This window comes from Strix aluco, chromosome 26 (assembly GCF_031877795.1).
Source record: "Strix aluco isolate bStrAlu1 chromosome 26, bStrAlu1.hap1, whole genome shotgun sequence".
Lineage (NCBI taxonomy): Eukaryota > Metazoa > Chordata > Aves > Strigiformes > Strigidae > Strix > Strix aluco.
This window is the reverse complement of record NC_133956.1, coordinates 4,944,807-4,966,152: the sequence shown is the minus strand read 5'-3', so window position 1 is coordinate 4,966,152 and position 21,346 is coordinate 4,944,807. Positions and strand designations below refer to the sequence as shown.

Below are 21,346 nucleotides of genomic sequence, written 5' to 3'. Positions count from 1 at the left end.
GGGGATGTCCCCGAGGCATGTCACCCCCCCCCCCGCAGTCCCCAGGCCGGCCAGGAGGTGGCAGGGCCACCCCAGCAAAGGGGCTGTCCCCAGCCCCGTGCCTGGAGGGACCCCGCTGTACACCGGGGAGAAGCGGGGTGTCTGGGGGGGTCTTGGCCCTGCGCGGGAGGGCTGCAGGGGTTTTGGGGGGTTTCAAGCCCGGCCCACGCTGCTGTGAGCCTCTGCCCTGGGTTGCCCCTATGGCTGCTCTGCTGCGGCCAATCTCCCCGCCTCATGTCCCCCAAAAGAGGCTTCGGGGGTGCCTGTTTGCTGGGGGGCTCTTACCCATCGGGAACCCCCAAATTCCTCCTGTTCCCGTCCTGCCAGGGCTGTAGCCTCTTAACCCTGTGTCTGCCAGAGCTCTGCCAAGGGAGATGTCCCAGCACCTCAACAGGTGCTGGGCCCCCCCAAATTGGGGTGGGCACCTTTGCTGGGTTAGAGTAAGGCTTGGTCAGTCAGTAAGTCACAAACCTGAGTTTTACTGAGCTCCACTCCAGGCTCAGTGAAGGGGACAGGGGTCTGTCACCTCCTGATCTACCCTGGGTGAGGGGTACAGGAGCGAGGGGTGTGTGGGGGGTCTGCAAAGCAACCTCACACCCATGTCATCCTCTCTCATGGCAAACCAGTCCTGCAGAGCACAGCTGAGGTTTTTTGTCCCCTTCTTTCCAGTTTGCCACCAGCCCCATCCCCACGGCAGGATGCCCTCGGCCTGTGCCTGGCCTCAGCGCCTGCCCGCGGGGTGTCCGGGCTCCCCCATCCTATGGGAAGAGGAAATAACCAGGGAATGGGACCCAAAATCCAGCTCCTCAGGCCTGCGAGGGCCAGGATGAGGCAAGGGGATGGGTGGCTGCAGAGGACCCCTCCGGTGGGGGCTCCCTGGATGGCTCTCTGCCCAAGGGGGGATTGTCCCCTCTGGCTCCGAGAAAGGGCAGGGTGGGGGCGACCTCCAGTTAAACCAGTGCTCGGCGGGGACTGGGTTTAATCTCAAGCCATCCCTGCACTACTTGTGTGCCTAAACTGGGCTTCGGGTGAGACCCCCGTCCCAGCCTCCCCTGCCCCCCGGAACGGTGCTGCCCCTCCACCCGCTGCGTTGTCACCCACCTCTGGGTGGGTGCTCGCCAGCCCCTCCTCGGGCGAAGTGGGTGCTGGAGTGAGGCTGGGGGGTGCGGAGCCACTGACACCCCGTTTTATTTTTTAATTTTTAAATTTTCTTTTCCCTCCCTCTCACCGCCGCACCCTGGGACCTTGCACCCCTCCCTTTCCCCCTCCATCTCCCGCTGCCCGGGGTGGGGGTCACCGGGTAGGGTGGGGGGGGAGTGGGGAGCACCGGGGCGCTTCGCCTTTAACGGGAGGGCGGGGCTGCCCACGTGACGGCGGCGGGGAGGGGGCGGGCGGGGGGGGGGAGAGGGAGGGAGAGGGAGGGAGGGACGGAGAAACTCCCCGGCGGGGCGCGGCGCTCCCGGTGCGGGGCATGGGGCGCTGAGCCGGGCCTCTGCGGCACCCCCGGGGCGCTCCCGGTGCGCTCCAAGCGCGCTCCCGGCGCGCTCCCGGTGCGCCCCCCGGCGCCCCCCCGGCCTCGCCCGCACCATGCCCGAGCAGCTCAGCGTGGCCGAGTTCCTGGCCGTGACCGGCGAGGATCTCAGCTCCCCGATCGCCGCCACCTTCGCCTCCAAGATGCAGAAGTGCCGGGGGGCGGTGGGGGCTCTGGAGGAGGTGAGTAGGGCCGGGGTGGGGGGTCCCCGCTTGGGAACTCCCCGCACCGGGATAACCCCTGGCACCCATAGGTGCTGGTCCAGCACCCAGTGTCCACCCCGGGGGGGCACCTCCTTTCCTTAGGCTTCTATTTAATGGGGTTTGCCCCGAGCCCCCTCCCTTGCGCTGGCGGTCCCCTGAGCGGGTGCTTGGGGACCCTTGGGCCAGGGTGGCCGTTTGCATTCTCCGAGCAGCCCCAGCATGCGCCTTTTTCTGGGCTAAGGCCTGCAGAAATGGGCAAAACTCTCCTTTTTAAAGGGTTTTGTCTCCAGCTCCAGGTGCCCCCCCCCCCCCCCACCCCGAGCCAGAGCATCCCCCCAGGGCCGGGCAGAGCATCAGCCCCACGACTCCAGCCGCTGTCGAGTCTGTGATGTGATGTGGTGTCCCTGAGGAGGGGGGTCCCCTTGCGATTAAAGCCAGGGGAGTATTTTTAGCTTCCCCCCCGCCGCCAAAATCCCCGGCAGCGTTTGCGGGAAGGGCGGAGGTGGTGGGGTGCCTTCGTCCCCCTTCTCCCGCCTAGAATAAAGGCGCTTTCCAGCTGGTCCCGTGGCTTTTGCCAACTCCTCTTAGCGAAGGAATGGCTTTGAAGGGGAGCCAGGGCTGGCGGGGAGTGTGGGGCCCCAGGTGTCGGGGCTGCCGGGATCCCCGGGGGCGGTGGGGTGGGTGTCCCTGGGCTGGAAATCTGGGGACCCACCATGGAGCATCCTGGTCCCTGCCAGCACGTGTTGGCCGCTGCCACGGATCTTCCTCTCAGCCGGGAATGGGGAGGCAGCTCCAGGCAGGAGGAAGCAGCAGGAATTTTGTTTGGGTGCTCGGAGTGATTGTGGTTAGCGGGGACGGGGAGAGGGGGAGAAGTGCCCCCCGGGAATGGCGGGGGTCTCTGTGGGGTTTGCTTGGTAAAACTCCAGCGAGTGTGGCTGAGCTGGGAGTTGTGATCACTGTTGTGCATGCCATGGGGGGCACGGGGCTGAGCCCCCCCCCGCCATCCCACTGGAGGCTGCAGGGAGCCCTCATGGGGGCTGTGGAGGCAGAACCTGAGGTATCTGGAGTGGGCTGGAAGGTCGGATTCAGCCCTTGGTGGTTGGAGCTGGACCAGGCACCTCCAGGCTGGGGCAGGGTGACATGGCAGAGGCCACCAGCTCATTCAGTGGCAGAGCTGGCAGCCAGGCTCCCGGCTCGCACCGTCACCATGTAAATAATACCGTGTCCCTGCCGCGAGCTGCCCTTTGCACCCAGGGCAGCGCCACATCCTGCTCCCAGCCGGCAGCGTCGCCAGCCCAGCCCCTGGCACCCGCAGCAGCTCCTTCTCCGGGCGGCACGAGCTGGTGGCAGTGAGGAGGCAGAAGAATGGCCCCCATTGAGCATCCTGCCAGGGCTGGGCAGGGGGTGGCAGTGGCTGCGCGGGGTCCCCAGGCTGTGAGCCCGGCTGGCTGTGGTGCAGGTGCGGATCTGTCCCTTGCTCCGTCCCCACGGGGAGTCCCTTGTGCTCCCGTCCCCGCTGTGCCGATGTCCTCAGCTTCCCCCGACCCTGAGCTGGGCTGGAGGGTGATGGGTGCTGTGGGGGGCTCCAGACATCACTGTCCCCCACTCTGGAGGACTGTCCCCAGCAGCTGGCCCGGTACCTTGGGGATGCCAGCGATGCCCGCAGCCGGGGCAGCACCATGCAGTGATTTCCTTTGCATTTACCACCCCAGCGCCCAGCTCTGCCTGCCATGTCCTCCCTGGTTGACTCGTGGACCCCGTCCCCAAACCCCCTGTGTCCTTCCCCAGATTGTTCCCAGTCCCTGCTTCGCACTGGCCCCACATTCAGCCTCCTGTGGCCATGAGCTGGCACCAGGCTGAGCTGCCCCATCCCGGACACTCGGAGCAGTTTCTTCCCCCGCTTGCAGGGTGATGCATCCAGAGCATCTCATGCTGCCTCAGTTTCCCCTTCCTGAGGCTACGCCAGTTTACAAGCCTGGAGCATCCAGGTGTCCAGCCTGGGCATCCCCCCCAAGGCAGGGGATGCTTCTGCCCCAGCCTGCAGCTCCGGAGAGCCTGGCACACCGGGATTTTGTGCAGACAGGGGACATGGGGGGCTTTGGGGCACCCCACCGTTGTAGTTGCATTGCAGGACCCCTCTGGCTGGGGGTTTGGCTCCTGCCTTGGCCCCAGTCCCCTCCCAGCTGGCTCATCCTGGCCAAAGCTCAGCCGCAGCATCCCGTCCAACGAGGAGGGCCTCGGAGAGCGGCGCCGAAGCCAGGCTGACCCCGCTGTCAGGAAATCGGCCTTGACATCAGCCCAAAAACCTTCAGCAAGAGTGCAAGCGAGCAAGCAAGGGAGCCTCTTTATTGTAATTCCTCCGCGGTTTTATCCCTCGCCCTTCTTGCCGTTCACGCCCTCTAAATATTTCCAGCCTGTTATCATGCCTCTGGTACCTGCAGCCAAGCCACCCTTAACCCTTTCCTGATGGCTGGGGCCGGCATGTGTGTGTTTGGCTACGGTGCTCTGCGGGCAGCGCCACGGGGAGGTTGGTGTTGAGTTGATGTTGGCCTTGTGCTTGGTGGGGGCAGATGGAGGCTGCCCAGGTAGGGAGGGATGGAGCAAGGATGGAGGGACCAGGCTGGGGACAGGGAGTGCTCTAAGCAAGGGCGGGATGCGGCTGGCGGGGGCTGCAGGGAGGCCCACGGTGCTGGGGGCCGCAGCCAAGACCCTACATGAGCTGGGGGGGTTGTGGAAAGTCACATTCCTGGTTATGGGATTTATGTGATTTAGATCCTTCTCGGGCATCAGTGGGAGGTGGGTCCTGTTTTTGGCTCTGCCGTGGGCACCCTCGCAGGTCTCTCCCACCGTGCCTGGCCCCGAGCCATGGGGACACACGCTGGGGTGGCGGGGACAGGCTGGTGTATTCATGCTACGTGATGCTTCATCTCCTCCTTGGTTGAAACAGCCCCTGCAAGAGCCAGGGAGGCATTTTCCATGGTTGCTGGAAGCTGCCGGGATCCAAAGAGGTGCTGGGCGTTCTGGCTGAGCCTCTCAACCCCTGCTACCGTCTTGCTTGAACCCGGCCTCTCCGGGGGCAGCCAAAGCCCTGCCTGGGAGCCAAAGCCGTGGGGACCACAGGCCTGGCAGGGGACTGGCAGGATGCTGCGACTCCGGCGTCCCCGGGATGCCTCCAGCTCCTCTCCCAGCCCTGGGAGCTTGGCTGCTGCCCCGCACATCTGCATGGCAGAGCAGCCGCCTTTGCAAGGGCCAGCTGGGCTGGGGGGAGCGGCGGCCGCGCTTGGCAAGGCTAACGAGCTCCGTTTGTTTTCTTTCTTCGCTTTCGCAGAGCCTGGATGGGGATCAAGCCATACTCCAGAGGATCAGGAAATATGTGAAAGCCATTCACATCTCCGGGCTCAGTGAGTTGTGCTTTGAAAGATGATGGGCATCCCCGGGCCACCGGGGTCTGTGATGGTCCCATCCGCCACCAACGCTGGTCACATCTGTCCTTGGGGTGATGCTGCCGGACAGCGGGGTGGCCATGGGTGCTGGTCAGTGAGGGGGACATAGGTGCTTGCAGCCAGCCAGCCTGGCAACGTGATAGGGTGCCAAAAACTGTCTTAAAAAGATGTAAAAAGGGAAATTGAGAACCTTAGGGAGGTTGTTTAGGGCACACCACTGCTGTCCTGCAGCAGGATCAGCCCAGCTCTGCTACAGAGGGATGGGGAGATGGGTGCTAGGTGCTGGTCGGACCCCGTGATGTGACCATCTCTGGGGATGGGGTGCTGCAGGGCCACCCCGTGTCCCTCACCAGTGTCTCCCCGCACAGCCCACGTGGAGAACGAGGAGCAGTACAGCGAAGCCCTGGAGAACTTCGGCAACAACCACCTCTCCCAGAACAACCACGAGCTCTCCACCGGCTTCCTCAACCTGGCCGTCTTCACCCGCGAGGTCACGGCGCTCTTCAAGAACCTGGTGAGCTGCCCCCGCGTCCTCCTGGCACGCTGCTGAAATCAGGGGGAGGATTTAACCACCCAGGGGGGGATCGCGGGGTTCGTGGTGTCACCAGTGCAGCCTCAGGCTGTTCTCTGCATCTGGCTATTGCTAAGCCAGGGGAAATCTCCAAGATCCATCTGGATTTGGAAAAACCACCCAGTGCAGCCCCACTCCTCCCAGTTTAGCTGCCCTCTACCACAGGCAGCAATCCCCAGCTCCCATCCCAGGCTCAGGGACACGCTCCCAGTGCTCCTGGACCATCCGATACCCCTGCTGCTGGATTTACAGCTCATTCCCAGCTCTGCTGGGAACACCAACGCTGGGATTCGATGGGCGGTTGGAGCTGCTATTTTCTTTTTTCCCCTTTCTTTCTATTTTTTTCTCACATCAATTGCATCTCTGATCTCCTTTGCCAAGAAGTAAATCAAAGCCACGCCGAGCTGCGCAGCGGGGCCTTGGGGAGCCGCGGCCGCGCGGGAAGCAGGCAGGCAGGCAGGGGCGGCTGCGAGCCGAACCGGCAGCACCTTCCCCACCACGGGAATGGCTCTGGCGGAGGAGTCGGCTCCCGGAGGGAGCTGGGTCTGTGCACGCCCAGCGGTGAAGCCCTGGGGGGGGTCCCATGCTGCTGGGCCCCTCTTGCTGGGCCCCTCTCTGGTCCCTTTCGAATCCCTCCCCAAGGGGTGTTTTTGGCTGCTGGCTCTGCTTAAGGAGGAGATTTATTTCTGCCGCCCTTCCCCCAGCAAGAATTTCAGATTTCGGCGCCTTCCTCTCCCAGTTACCCCAGTCCGGGCCTCCCTGCTCCTCCCTTTCCCCATCCCAGCTGTCCCAGCCCAGCTGGACCCCCGTGCTCTGGGGGGGCTCTGCAGGATCTGTCCCGGTGGAGGAGTCGGACCAGTTTCTGGGTGAGGTCAGCGCTGGCCCCCCACCTCCCGCCCCACTGCTGCTGCCGTGTTCCCCCTGCTCTCCCCAGAGCGGCGTTATGTGCTGGGACCCTCAACCAGATCCGAAAAGTCAGGTTTTCCCTCCCAGAGTCCCCCTGGCGCTGTCAAAAATGGGGTCCCCCATCCCCCTGGAGCTGTTGGAAGGGGGGTTCCTGTCCCCCCTCATTCAGGGCTGGACCCCTGCTTCTCCCTGGGTGCTGCTGGGGACCAAAACCTGTGGGAGCCTTTAAAAGAAATCTGGGTGCAGCGGGGAGGTCCCGCGTGGGCGCTGGAGCTGCTCTCACAGCACTAAAGTGGGGTGCTGCCCTGTGGGGCACACGGAGGGACGCCAGGACCGGAGCGGGCTCGTGTGTCCCCACCACAGACCCCTGCACAGCACTGGTGGGGATGGCAGTGGCCAGGGAAGGGGGATATTTTGGGAAGCCCCTTTAACATCGTGGCGGGGGAGTTCTTTGCATCCTGGGGCCGTGGAGGGGCTGGTGGCATCACCGGATGCTGTGCTGTGGGGGGACGGGGACAGGGACGGGGTGGCAACAGGGGGGAACAGCTTTGGTTTTGGCAGCCGCGGCGCTGGTGTGGTTTGTGGGAAGGGCCCCACGTCAGACATCTTGCAGCCAGCTCCAACAAGCCCCAGCCTGCCCTGTGCCTGGATCCGGCCCTACTTCCAGCCTCTTTAACCCTTCACGGGGCAGCGATGGAGCTGGGGAGGGGGACACACATTCCCAGTGCCAGGAAGGAGCTGAGGCTCCGGTTCCTCAGCCTGCCCTGAGGTGGGCACCCCCATCAGGTAACCCCATCTCTACCCTTCACAGGTGCAAAACCTGAATAACATCGTCTCCTTCCCCCTGGACAGCCTGCTGAAGGGGCAGCTGAAGGACGGCCGCCTGGTGAGTCCCCTCCGGCACTGTCCCCGATGCTCTGGGGCTGCAGGTCACCAGTTTGGGGACACATTGCAGCGAGACCCCCCCGCTACTGGCTCAGCTCGTGCCCGTGGCCAGAAGGAGGGAGCAAGTACCTGGGGGTGGATGGCAGCAGTGAGGGTTGGGAGTGACAGGGGTGAAGACCCAGTGGGGACATCCCTGGTCCCCAAGGAGCAGGGCAGGGTGCAGTGATGAAGAGCAAAGCCGCTTCGGTGCCGCTGGGTCTTTTGCCTTCCCTGAGGGCTGTCATCCCCTCTCTCCTTTTGCTGCAGGACTCCAAGAAGCAGATCGAAAAGGCCTGGAAAGATTATGAGACCAAAGTGTAAGGAACCTGCTGCCTCCAGCAAAATCCACCTAATCCCACTCTGCACAAAGGTGTTTTGTCCTGGGGCTGCAGCTGGCACTGATTGATGCTGGTTTGCCATCGGGAGGGCTCCGCTTCAGCCTTTCCCAGCTCCAGAGGCTGGAGATGTTTCTCCTGATCCCATCCCTATCGTAGCCCACCCGCCATGGGACACGCCTCGGGGCAGGGCTGTCCCCCCCTCCCCGACCTGCCGCCATCCTGTCCCGCAGGGGGAAGATGGAGAAGGAGAAGGAGCGAGCCCGCTTGGCGGGGGTCATCCAGGCCGAGCCGTCCGCAGCGGAGGTGGCCGAGGACATGCAGAAAGAACGGCGGCTCTTCCAGCTCCACATGTGCGAGGTAGGGGCTGTGCCGGGGTGGGGGGATGGAGACTATTTGGCCCTGGGGGGGACACAAGGGACCTCTCTGCTCAGAGCGTGGGGAGGTCGGAGCCTGTCCCCGTCCCCACCATCGAAGCAGCCCTACGTGGGTGCAGTGCGGGACCCTTGGCCGTCCCGGTCCCAGCTCAGGGATCCCTGTCCTGTCCCTATCGTGGGGTCCCGGTGGGATGTGGCTGTGAAGGGCACCCATGGGTTACCCTGCAGCACCCTCATCCTCCCAGCCCTGCTCCTACTCCTCTGCAAAGCCAGAGGCTGGTGTTTGGGGCAAAAAATGAGCTTTTTGGATAATATCCCTGAGGTTGGCTTTGCACTTTTGCCCTATTCTTAAAACTGCTCTTGGTTTTGGTTAGGGAGGCTCCTGAGCGGCCCCAGATCCCTGATGGTCCTGGGGGTCGGTACTCAGGAGGTGAGATGGAAATAGGTGAAGGATGGAGACCCGATGTCAGACCCCCCCAGCGAGGAGGGACCCAGGTGTCCTGGCTCCAGCCACCCCAGCAGCCCCATAAACCTCTTGAGAGTGACACTGAGCAGGGGACAAGTCCCCAGCGGGTTGTCCCAGGGGTTTCCCATGTCCCCAGGGGCCAGGCAGCAGTAATGGAGCCTGCTGCAGCCCTGTGCCCCCCCCGCCCGTTAAAGGGCAGGGGGTGTGGGGAGGAGGCTGTGCCCGCTGCAGTGGGGCTGGGGCTGAGCATGGGGCCGGGGAGCTGGGACCCGGCCAGATGAGTCACTCCCTTGAATAGCACCACTGTGAAATAAATAACAGCACATGGAAACGCCGGAGCTGCAGCCCGGCCGGGGAGGGGCCGCTGCCGGCAGCCCCGCAAAGAGCGGCTGCGTGTGAGCGGGCACATGTGTGTGCTGGCGTGCGCAAAGCCTGCTGCTGCTTTCTTGGGGAGCCGGCCTGGAAATGGGGGGGCAACTCTTCTAGGGGGCTGGCCAGGGCTGGGGCGGGTGTGTTGCACGTGGGTTTATAAGCGGGTGGTGTTTGCTGCTTCCTGGGGTGGGGGCACGATGCGATTTCACCCCAGGGGTGATGTGTGGGGCGGTTGCATCTCCCCATCGTGGGCCACCTCACACCCCCAGGGGCCGTGGGGTGGGTGGATGCAGCTGGATCTGGACTTGGACCCCGGCGATGCTGGGAGCATCCCTGTGCTCGTGGGTCTCAGCCAGCGCTGGCCAGGACCCTCCTCTGCCACCGTCACCCTGGGACGTGGGTAACAGGGCAGGGAAGTCCCACGAGAGCTGGGCACTGGTGGCCTTTTCCGGCTGGGACTTTGTTCAGGGGGTGCAGCTGGCACCAGGCACCCCAGGGCTCTGGGTTGGGTGCTACATTGCCTTTGCAGCTCCAGTTTACACGGAGCAATTTAACATCCCTCCCCAGCCCAGGTGACCCCTTGCTGGGCAGCGGGGCCCGGAGTGCCCTGGGGCACCGGGAGGCTCCATCCTGGGGGCTCTATCCTGCCGTGGTGCTTCCCCACCACAGAAAGCCCTCGGAGCTCAGGGCTGCTTCCCCTCCCCTCGCCTCCCGCTGGAAACCATCCTCCAGCAGCTGTGCGGGCCTGGGGAGGAGCTTGCAGGGGGAAAATTTCTTCCCTCCCTTATTTTGCTCGGGGTGAGCAAGGCTCTGGGTCTTGTCTTTTCTGCCTGCAGCTGATGGATGGGTTTGATGCATAAAGCTGAAATTCCCCATCCCACGGGACACCTCCGCGAGGACTGCAGACCTCCGGGGCTGGTGTGCCGCAGGCGCTCGCTGCTTGAAAGCTGATTTTTTGGGAGCAAAGGGGTCATGTCTTAAAAAACATTTGGGCTATTTTTTTTTTTTTTTTCTTTGCAAGCTGCCTTGGGTTTTGGTTATTTATTAACTCCAGAAGTAATGAGCAGCGGGAGAAGCATGCTCGGCTGGAAACCCCGGGGGCCTGCCTTGGTCCTTGAACTTTTCAGGGCTTGGAGGAATTCCAGAGCCAGGTTTTCTGAGGGTGGTCCCCAGTGAGCTGCTTTCAAATCCAACGTCGTGACTCGACTTCTTGAAACCCAGCCAGTGTTTTAACCCTCCTCCCCATGCCGGGAAGGGAGGCGAGGGCTGGGCAGGCTCTTGCTTTTTCCTCCAGGGTATTTTCAGCCGGGCCTCATCTCCATCACCTAACTGGGTGTCTTCTCCTTCTCCAGTACCTGCTGAAAGCCAGCGAGTCTCAGATGAAGCAAGGACCAGATTTTCTGCAGAGCCTCATCAAGTTTTTCCACGCTCAGCACAAGTAGGTGCCACCTGGGTCAAGGTGGTTCATCCCTGAGGTCTGTTGTCACCCCTGGGACGTCCCATGAGGGTCTGGGGGCACCTTCTTCCATCCCAGCTCCATAAAGCTGTTGGTGAAGATGCTGGGCAGAGCCTGTCACTCTCTGGTCGTAGCTGAGGAGTTGAAATGTGCTTTGTTGGCTTGAGGAGCTGTAAACGTGTCCATGGGGGCTGGGGGAAGGGGGTTGGCTCGGGATATATCCGATGATTTGGTTTCTGGATAGATTTCTAGGGATGAGTTCAGCAGAGCTCTGCTGTTAGCTGTGGGGCTCGTAACGAGGGCGTTCGGAGCAAGGATTAACATCCCCTCGCCTTTCCCGTTGCTCCATGAGGCTGGAGTAGCAGCGTGTGGGTGTCGTGTCATCTCCTCCAGCTCTCAAGTGGGGAAACTGAGGCAGGGAGGGGACAGTCATGTTGGCCAAGAACATGACCCCGACTGTGGCTGTGACCCAGAGACCCCCCAGGATCTGGCCTCCAAAAGGGCTGGTCCCTAATGGGATGAGCTTGCATTGAACAAGAGGCGAGTCCTGCATCCCACACACCCCAAATATTTGGAGTATCCAGACCCCATGGGCTGGGCTTGGCCTTTGGTGGGATCTCTCCAGGTCCCAGAATCAGCAAGAGCAAGAGCAGCTTCCCAGGGGGGTTGCTATGGTCTCCTGCCACGTTTTCTCTAAAAAACCTCTTTTTTTTTTCTCTTCCATCCTCCCCATCTGCATCTTAATCACATTCAATAAATGCCCAGTTTCTTCCAAGACGGCTGGAAGGCTGCCCAGAACCTCTACCCCTTCATTGAGAAGCTTGCTGTGTCCCTCCATGCGGTAAGTCCCCCCGCCTGCCATCCAGCATCGCTCAGACGTGTCCCCCGAGGTGCCAGCCCCTGAGAACGCCCGCATTCAGTGCAGCAGTGAGGGCAACTGCCTCCTTTTCCAGCTCCACCAAGCGCAAGAGGAGGAGGTGAAGCAGCTCACGCAGACCCGTGATTCCCTCCGCAGCATCCTGCAGCTGGAGAGCAAGGAGGTGAGAGCCTGGGGTGGGCAGGGGGGAGCTGGGAAGGAGGGTCGGGAGGGTGCTGGGTGCTAAGGAGGGGTGGGTGCCCTGGGGTTAGCTTGGGCACGGGGAGCAGCGGGGAAAGGGGAGGTGGGGACCAAAGGGGACATCCATGGGAGCAGAGCAAGAGATCTGGGTGATACTCAGAGGCTGGGAGGGGACGGGGGTCTCTGGCATCCCGACGGACACTGCACCCACCTAAGGATGAGGTCACTTGGGGGTAGCAGCCACCTCTGCACCTCTCACTTTCCTTTTTAAATGCTTTTTTTCCCCCCCTGGGTGAGCTCAGGAAAACCTGAGCAGGAAGAACTCTGGCAGCGGCTACAGCATCCACCAGCACCAAGGGAACAAGCAGTATGGGACGGAGAAGTCGGGATTTCTGTACAAGAAGAGCGATGGGTGAGGATGAGTGTTATTTGTCCAGAGAGCTCCCGGCTCCGTCCCAGTGTTGCTGTGGGCTGGGAGAGCACCAGGCTTGGGGGAGGCCCCAGGGCTGGGACATCCCGAGGTGGAACTGTTTGAGTGAGGTTTTTGGTGGTTGTTTGACAGGTCTTTGGGTGCAATTGGTCCCATCTGGTCTTAAACATCCATCAACGCTTGGAGAGTGGTTTTTTTTTTTCCCCCAGGCTGGAGGAGACCTGAGAGCTGGTGGTCAGGGGTTGGTGGGTCTCCAACTGCAGTTGGGGAAGGAGGAGGTTTGGAGGTGGTGCAGGGGACCTTCCCCCGCGAAGGCTTGGTGTCATCAGCCCCTTTCTTACCTGAAGGCCCCCAGCAGGTTCCGATGCCTGGGGTGCTTCTCCCGGGATGCTCTCCTGGGCTGGGCACAGTGGTTGGTGTGGTGTGGGTGTAGCATCCTCAGATGTGGGTCTCCAGGAACAGCCACCCAGTGCCAAGTTCACCCTGAAGAGCTGTGTGCTGTGCGGCTGGTGGGAGGGGAAGAAATTCCTTGTTTCTTGGGCAAGGAGGGAGAAAGCATCCTGGTGGGATCGTCTAGGGTGAAAAATAAAACACTTAGAGCTGCAAAGAGGAGATCTCCACCTTTTAGTGGACTTCTGGGTGATGGGCACCAGGTTTTGAGCAGATGGTTATGGGATTTGCTGAACTGGGGCTACCAGATCTGTGATGCTGTTGGCCAGCACAGCCCGTGGCCAGCCCGCTCAGCGGGACATTTTGTGCTCTGTGAGTTACAGGAAGCACAACCACACGTCCAGACAGCCATCAGGCCTCTGCTGAGGGCTGCTGTGAGTGGTTTAGGCGGCAGATGATGTGGGTGGTCAGGGCTGTGCAACGCGTCCTGAGTCCTCCTCTTCCTCCTCCTCCTCAGGATCCGCAAAGTGTGGCAGAAGAGGAAGTGTGGTGTGAAGTACGGCTGCCTGACCATCTCCCACAGCACGGTGAGGAGCAGCGGGGGGCTGCAACCCTGACCCTTGAAGTCACCCTTTGAGCATTGGTATCCGTTGGATTTCAGGTTTAGTTTTACCCAAACTGGTCACAGATTTGCCTGGCTTAAAATTTAGTATGAGCTGGGACTGGATGTACGAAATGAGGGTCCCCCATGTTTGATGGGTGTCAATGGGAGGGGACGGTGAGTTTGGCTGGGGCAGTGAGGTGGGCATTGAGGTGCCAGACAAGGCCAAAGGGGGCTGGGGTGGTTTGGGAGGGGAGTGCTGCCCCTTGGTGGTGGAGGCTGAGAACTGCAGCGGGGCCAGAGATGGCAGCTCAGGGACATTTCCCAGTCCTGTCCTTGCTGCAAAGGGTCAGAGAGGGTCCCGTTCACGTGGTTATCCCAGGATGGACCCTCTGGGAATAGTTGTTGTCCCACTGGAGTTGCTGTTGCTTGGTGATGCTGGCTGAACAGGAGCCAGCAGTGTGCCCAGGTGGCCAAGAAGGCCAATGGCATCCTGGCTTGTATCAGCACTAGCGTGGCCAGCAGGGACAGGGGAAGGGATCTGACCCCTGTGCTCGGCACTGGTGAGGCCGCCCCTCGATGAGTGGGTTCAGTTTTGGGCCCCTCACTCCAAAAAGGCCATTGAATGACTTGAGTGTGTCCAGAGAAGGGCAACGGAGCTGGTGCAGGGTCTGGAGCACAGGTCTGATGGGGAGCGGCTGAGGGAACTGGGGGGGTTTAGTCTGGAGAAGAGGAGGCTGAGGGGAGACCTCATGGCCCTCTACAACTCCCTGAAAGGAGGGTGCAGAGAGGGGGGATGAGTCTCTTGAGCCAAGGAACCAGCGCCAGGACAAGAGGGAATGGCCTCAAGCTGCGCCAGGGCAGGGTCAGACTGGCTCTTAGGAAGGATTTCTTTGCAGAAGGGGCTGTTGGGTGTTGGAATGGGCTGCCCAGGGCAGGGGGGGAGTCCCCATCCCTGGAGGGGTTGAAGAGTCGGGCTGACCCAGCGCTGAGGGATCTGGTGGGGTTGGGAACGGTCAGGGTGAGGTTCATGGTTGGACTGGAGGAGCTTCAAGGGCTTTTTCCAACCAAGATGATTCTGGGATTCTGTCCCACTCCTTCCCAGTCCTTTAACCTGCCTCTTGTCCTCGCACCCGGCAGATAAACCGTCCCCCCGTCAAGCTGAACCTCCTCACCTGCCAAGTGCGGCCCCACGCCGAGGAGAAGAAATGCTTCGACCTGGTGACGCGTGAGTGCCCGGAGCGGGATGCCAGAGCTGGGGTGGGTGCGTTTGACCCAGAGGTGGCCGAGCTGTGGACAGCAGCTCCCTTTTTGGAGGAGAACATCCTGAGCGGGTTTTCCCAGCGGCCGGCTGGCCCTCTGCCAGCCCTGCCACAGCACCTGGGCACCCTTTGCCCTTTCAATCCAGCTCTGGGCGTCTCCCCAGCTGCTTTTATGGAGGAAGGACCAACCTCTCCAAGGAGATCTAGCAAGCTCAAGACAAAAAGAGGTTGCAACGGGGCTTGGGTGATGGATGAGTGATGTGCAGTGATTTTATTTCATTTTAAAGCAGCCCCTTTGGAGTAGTTTCAGCCCCTTTCTGTGCTCTTGGGCATCCCCAAACCCCCCTATTCACCTTCTCCCCCCTCTCCCCATCCCTGCAGACAACAGGACGTATCACTTCCAAGCAGAGGACGAGCAGGAGTGCGTTGTGTAAGTGCCACAGCCCATCCCCACTCCTTGCGGTGCCAGATCCTGCTCTGCCTTCCCCATCCTCCTCCTCTTCCTCCTCCTCACAAGGCTCCCTCCTGCCCAGGTGGGTCTCGGTGCTACAGAACAGCAAGGACGAAGCCCTGAGCAACGCCTTCAAGGGGGAGCCCAACGGCGGCGGGGCGGCGGCGGGCAGCGGGGCGGACGGCGGCGTGCAGGAGCTCACCAAGCTGGTCATCAGCGAGGTGAAGAACATGCCGGGAAACAAACAGTGTTGTGACTGCGGGGCCCCGGGTAGGTCAGGGCTTGGCGTGTGTCCCCTCCGGCTCTGGGTGTGGGTTGGGTACCCCGGGGTGGGTGGTGGTGCTGAGCCCCACGCCGCTCCCTCCTGCAGACCCCACGTGGCTCTCCACCAATCTGGGCATCCTGACGTGCATCGAGTGCTCCGGCATCCATCGCGAGCTGGGTGTGCATTACTCCCGCATCCAGTCCCTCACCCTGGATGTCCTCAGCACCTCGGAGCTGCTGGTAAGCTGCTCCCTGAGCTTGGAGATGACCCTCTGCAGCTCCCAGACTTCCTGGGACACAGCGTTCATCCCTCCTGCTGCCCAGGGAGGGGGTGGAGTCCCCATCCCTGGGTGTGTTTAAGGGTCGTTTGGGTGAGATGTTGGGGGATGTGGGGTAGGGGAGAACTTTGTAGAGTCGGGCTGAGGGTTGGACTCGCTGATCACGAGGGTCTTTTCCAACCTGAATGATTCTGTGATGATTCTGTCATCCCATCTGTGCCCAGTTTGCTCCAGTGCTCGCAAACTTGCCTCAGTTTCCCCAGTAGCAGTTTGCAGCCCCCAGCGCGGTGGTCTGGGGGCTCTGCAAAGCCTCTTGCTAAGCCGAGGGGGGATGCTGACAGCCCCCCCAGGATTTGCTCCCTTTTAGAACAGACTTCCCCTGCCATGAAAAATCATCATCCCTGGGGGAGATGCTGCTCTGGGAAGGTCCTGGGTGGATCCAGTGGATTCCTTCCCTCTGCCTCCGGGATGGGGATGGGGATCTGACCTGGGCAGGGTGAGCGTGGCTGGGAGGGCTCATCTCCCCCGTCCCTCTCTCGCCGCAGCTGGCTGTCAGCGTCGGGAACACCCGCTTTAACGAGATCATGGAGGCCACGCTGCCCACGCAGGACTGCCCCAAGCCCTCGGCCGGCAGCGATATGTGAGTCGGCCACTGGCCAGGGGGCTCGGGGTGCGCTGGGAGGAGGAGGAGGAGGGGGAATGCACAGTGCATGGTCTGCCTTCATCCCTGTGCTGCTGCCCATCAGCTCTGAGACAGCCTGGGGATGGGAGAGGGGGGATCCTGCTGTCATCGCCTGGATTTTGGTGGGGATCTGCACCTTTTTTTAAGGCTTCCCCCTGATCCTGAGGCTTCGGGAGGAGACAGGAGCCCTGAGTGCCTCCGGCTGCGGTGGGGATGAGGGCGGGGTCTGCATGCCTGTCCCTTCCCACAGGGCCGCCCGCAAGGAGTACATCGTGGCCAAGTACATGGAGCGGCGCTACGTGCAGAAAAGCGGCCGCGACGATCCCCACCGCCTCTGGGAAGCCATTCGCACCCGCGACCTCCTGGCCCTGCTCCAGGCCTTTGCCGAGGGCCACGATCTGGCCAAGCCCCTGGCCAGCCCCGAGGGCCAGGTGAGCCCCACGCTGCCACACCACCCAGCTCCCTCTGCCGGGAAGCTTAAATGGATTTTTTCCTCTCTCTGGGTGCCCATGCTCAAGGCTTTCCCGGCGCTTGGGTGGAGATGTGCCCTTGGAAAGATGAACATCCTCAGGCCCAGCTCTCTTCTCCCCTCCATGTTGGAGGAGATGAAGCATCCTTGGGCCCAGCTCTCTTCTCCTCTCCATGTTGGAGGAGATGAAGCATCCTTGGGCCCAGCTCTCTTCTCCTCTCCATGTTGGAGGAGATGAAGCATCCTTGGGCCCAGCTCTCTTCTCCTCTCCATGTTGGAGGAGGTGAAGCATCCTTGGGCCCAGCTCTCTTCTCCTCTCTATGTTGGAGGAGGTGAAGCATCCTTGGGCCCAGCTCTCTTCTCCTCTCCATATTGGAGGAGATGAAGCATCCTTGGGTCCAGCTCTCTTCTCCCCTCCCTGTTGGAGGAGGTGAAACATCCTTGGGTCCAGCTCTCTTCTCCTCTCCATGTTGGAGGAGATGAAGCTTCCTTGGGCCCAGCTCTCTTCTCCCCTCCATCTTGGGGGAGATGAAGCTTCCTTGGGTCCAGCTCTCCTCTCCCTTCCATCTCTTGGCAGGACACGGGCGAGCTGGCGTTGCACATGGCCGTGCGCCATGCTGACAGATCATCCCTTCCTCTGGTGGACTTCATCATCCAGAACGGGTGCGTCCCCAGGTGCTCGCAGTGTCCCCTCCCTGCTCCCATACAGGGAGGAGGTTGCACAAACGTGGGGAACTGATGCTCATGGGCTCTTGAGCCTTGAATTTCTTGCCGGTGGCCCTGCGCAGGGGGACGCTGGACCGGGTAACGCAGGACGGGAACACGGCGTTGCACTACGGCGCGCTCTACAACCAGCCCAACTGCCTCAAGCTGCTCCTGAAGGGCAAAGCCGCCTTCACCACGGGTATGCAGCTGGAATGGGGGGTTTTGGGGCTCTCTGGTGGGAGCGGAGCGGTGAGGCTGTAACCTGGATCCGGCCCCTTTCGTCCCTCGGGCAGTGAACGTGGCGGGTGAGACGGCTTTGGACGTGGCGAGGAGGCTCAAGCACACCGAGTGTGAAGAGCTGGTAGGTGGGATGGAGGGATGGGGGAGATGCTCAGCCTGGGGAGAGGGGACCGAAGTGCTGGGGGAGGGCTGGCACAGAAGTGGGGGGCTGTCAGAACTTGTCCCCCGGTGCTGAGACACCCCTGACCTGCCCTGTCTGGCAGCTGGAGCAGGCGCAGGCGGGGAAGCTCTCCCTGCAGATCCACGTCGACTACGACTGGGAGCCCCCCCAGGAGTTCCCCTACGACAGCGAGGACGAGCTGGAGGAGAAGGTGCCTGTGGGATGGTGGCGAGGCGGGGGACCCCATGTCCCCAGCAAGGGGGCTGGGGGGGTGCAGACCCTACTGGGGGGGCTGGTAGCAGTGGGGGCAGCCCTGGAGCCGGGTGTCTGCCCCCAGGTGAGCCCCCTCCAGCGCTCCTTCAAGGGCACGTCGCCGCTGGCTGCCAGCCCCCCGCCCGCCTGCCCCCAGACCCGCTGGAGCTGCATGGGGATGGACATCACCAACAAGACCTACGAGAGCATCCTGGTGCCCTCGCGTCCCGCGCCCCGCCGGGCCCACAGCGAGGAGATCCCCCCGCCGCTGCCCCTCAAAAACCCCACGCGGGGCAGCTCCCGCCCCAAACCCAGCCACAGCCCCACTGGTGAGTCAGGGTGTGGAGGGGGGGGGGTGTGTGTCGCCCATGGTGGGGCTGTCCCTTCACCTGGACATTAGGTTTATTGTTCCCATCGCATGTGTCCCGCCCCCAGAGCGCCCCGAGCTTCCCCGGCAGGCGTCGGAGCCACATTTCCCCGGAGTTGCGGAGGCTCTGGCGCTGCGCAGCCCCACCTCTGCCGGCAGCGTGGGTGCCTTGGACGGCGCCCCCGGCCCCCGCAGCCCCAGTGAGAGCCGGCGGGCAGCGTACTGGGAGACCCGCTCAGAGACGGAGAGCAGCAGCACACGGCGGGGGACAGAGCTGAGCCCCCCACCTGGGCAGCCCTCACCGAGCAGCACAGCCCCTGACATCCCCCCCGTCAAGTTTGGGTAGGGACACCTCCCTGCCCTCCCCAGCGTGGGGGTGCGCTGGGTGTTGGGGAGTCATTGCATGGTGCTGGCAGATCAGCTTCAACCCCTGCTGGCCCCACCCTGGGCGTGGGGAACCCCAAATTGTCCCTGGGGGGTGCGGAGCAAAAGGGTCCCCACCCTGACCTGGAGGCCCCAAGGGATGCTGACCCTGGGACACAGGAGGGGACAAGGGCAGCTGTGGGGGTGCTGGGTTGTCCCTTGAGAAGGTGACACAGATTATTTGGGGGTGACAGCAAGATCAAGACCCCCTGCAAATTATCAAATTGATTTTTTTTTTCTCTCTTTTTGAAAGTTGTGGCGGGATGGGCTTGTCTGAGGAAGGATGGGTGCTGGGGCCCTTCTCCATCAGCACCCAGCGGGCTGTGGGTGGGACCCTGCTCCCTTGGGTCCCATGGGGGAGCCCTGACCTCCCTGAGACCTCGCAGGATGGGGGACAGGGCAGGGGAAGGCACCAGCAGAGAGGGGGTGACACTGTCCCCCCTGTCCCTGGCAGCTCGGAGAGCACCCGCTCATACCGGCGCATCAGTGGTGTGGTGGGCAAAGCGGGGTCGGCCGTGTCCCCCCAGAGCCCCGGTGGCCCTGAGGACCCTGTGCTGAGCAAGGTGCCCCCCGTGCCCATGCCAAGGAGATTTGCTCCGGTAGGTCCCATGACTCGGGGGGGGGGGGGGGGGGGTGTGTCTCAGAGGGGGGGGGTGTGTGTGTGGGGTCACCCTCTGCATCCCCAAGCATCCCAGTTCCCCATATCCTGCGGTGGTGGATGGAAGGATCAGGGGTGTCACATCCCTGCACCGCCCTTGGGGGTGGACTTGGGGGGGGGGTCTGTCACCCCCTTGCCCACCCCTCTGCTTGGGCAGGCCAAGGGGAGGCAGAAGCGGGTGAAGGCGGTGGCTGACTGCAAGGGGGACAAAGCACGAGAGCTGACCTTCTCCAAGGGAGAGGTGATCGTGGTGACACGGGAGGAGGACGAGCAGAGCTGGGTGAGTGTCAGCGGGGCACCCATGGGTGCTGGGGTCCCATCCCTGCTCCCTTCCCCACCCCCCCAGTTTTCTTCAGGAGGAGGCTGGGTGTTCATGGGGGGTGTAGATGGGTGCCCCCTGCCCCATCTGTGCATGGAGGAGGGCTGGGGGGGCTCCTGCTGAGGTATCACCACGGCTTTGCCTCTTTAAATCCCCCTCGGAATTGGGATATGGGCCCCAAAGCTTCTCCCCTGCTCAAGATGGGACTCCTACCCCCCCCGACCCCACCACTCTCTGCACCCCCAGGTTGGCTTCATCGAGGGTGATGGTTCCCGCACCGGAGTCTTCCCAGCCAGCTTCGTCCACCTCTTGCAGGACTGACTGGGTGGCGGTGGCCCCTTTTATCCCTGTCCCCTCGGCCAGGACCTGAGGCAGCTCCCCACCGGCCACAGCAGAGCCAGGCCACGAGGAACGTGTGCCCGAGACCCTGGCATGGGACCATCCAGCCCAGCTGGACACTGCTCTCCAAGGAGGGGTTCAGAGACCCCCCTCCCCAGTTGGGAAAACCGGCCATGGGTGGTGGCTGGGGAGAGCTGAAGGGTGGGGCAGAGCACAGACACACTCGCTGCACTAGTGGGCTGAGGTTTCTGTGCTGGTCCCCTGCTCCCACTGCTTTCCCGTCCCTTCTGGGGGCTCTGCCCATCCCCGGGGCTTTCTTCTCCCCTGTCTGCAAGGAATTGGTGATGGGGGTGCTGCCCTCGGCGCCCCCCACCCTCCTCGGCTGGGGAGCCATGGACCCTCCTTCTCGCCCTGGGGGGGAGCAGCTGTGTGCCCCCCAGCCTTCTTTTCTACCCCAACTGTGAAGCCTTGGGGATGGGCAGGGAATAGGAAAGGGCTTTTATTGACCTTGCCTGGGGGGGGGGCTGGAGGGTCCCCAGCACCCCCCAGGCTCTGGGAGCGGCCTGTGCTGGTGGGGCTTGGGGATACTTCAAAGCTCCCCCAAAATTGACTGTTTCCTGATCGGGGGGGGGGTTGTTCAGGTGGCACTGCAGAGCCCCAGCCCCATGTCTCTTGCCTGGGGGGGGTGCTGGATCACCACCCCGGCCCTGGGGGTCTCTCCAAGGGGATCTTGCAGCTTTTTCTGGGACCAATGTCCCCCCGTGCCGGTGCCCCTCAGGTGCCTCCTGCCTCCGTACCCCCCCAGTTTACCCTCTCCCCCTTCTTGTTTGTGCATCAAATGTTTCATCTCAAAAAATGACCTTTTTTTAAAAAAAAATGTTTCTGTCTTTAGTTTCTAATAAAAACATCATTTTTGTAAGTGCGTGGGTGCATGTAGGGGGGTCCCAGGTGATGCTGGTGACAGACCCTAGAGGCTCCTGGGCAGGGGGGTCTCTGTGACCTGCTGGTGCCCATCGGGGAGGGGGCCCTGGGCTTTGGGGGGGTTGTGCGGGGGGAGCACTATTTTGGGGGGGTTGTGTGTGTGTGTGTGTGGGTGCACCAGATTGGGTTTTGGGCAGCTGTGTGGGCCCAGGCTGGGGCACAGGCATCCTCCCTGTGTGCACAGAGGGGGGTGCTCACCCTACGGCCCCCTCCTTGGGTGGTGGAGCAGGGACAAGCGAGGGTGGCACGCTTGCTGTCACCCACCCATCCCAACTGCCTGTGCCACTTGAGGCTGGGGACAGCATCCCCACGGCCGTGCCCCCCACTGCTGCCTGTGCTGGGGGGGCTCCTGGCACCCACCCTGGGTGGGCACACCGTGCACTGGGTGCTCCTGG

At 62.4% G+C, this 21,346-nt stretch overlaps 1 protein-coding gene across 1 annotated transcript; it reads left to right on the top strand.

The window, feature by feature from the left end:
• Positions 1–1,477: 1,477 nt before the first annotated feature.
• Positions 1,478–20,889, top strand: ASAP3 (ArfGAP with SH3 domain, ankyrin repeat and PH domain 3). Its single transcript, XM_074850665.1, has 26 exons — positions 1,478–1,752; positions 5,102–5,174; positions 5,585–5,730; positions 7,505–7,579; positions 7,885–7,934; positions 8,186–8,312; positions 10,520–10,605; positions 11,389–11,464; positions 11,577–11,663; positions 11,983–12,092; positions 13,018–13,087; positions 14,242–14,329; positions 14,745–14,793; positions 14,897–15,084; positions 15,185–15,318; positions 15,902–15,996; positions 16,289–16,469; positions 17,085–17,170; positions 17,296–17,411; positions 17,506–17,573; positions 17,716–17,823; positions 17,950–18,193; positions 18,300–18,573; positions 19,109–19,253; positions 19,470–19,592; positions 19,878–20,889. The coding sequence occupies exons 1-26, from the start codon at positions 1,627–1,629 to the stop codon at positions 19,950–19,952; spliced, it is 3,000 nt and encodes a 999-aa protein (XP_074706766.1). The 5' UTR covers positions 1,478–1,626; the 3' UTR covers positions 19,953–20,889.
• Positions 20,890–21,346: the final 457 nt, after the last annotated feature.

Bases quoted from the DNA above. Each gene is read 5' to 3' on its own strand.
- ASAP3 (XM_074850665.1), top strand. From the start codon at position 1,627: ATGCCCGAGCAGCTCAGCGTGGCCGAGTTCCTGGCCGTGACCGGCGAG. The intron at 11,465-11,576 runs GTAAGTCCCCCC...CTCCTTTTCCAG, and splicing joins TTGCTGTGTCCCTCCATGCG to CTCCACCAAGCGCAAGAGGA. The intron at 18,574-19,108 runs GTAGGGACACCT...TGTCCCTGGCAG, and splicing joins ATCCCCCCCGTCAAGTTTGG to CTCGGAGAGCACCCGCTCAT.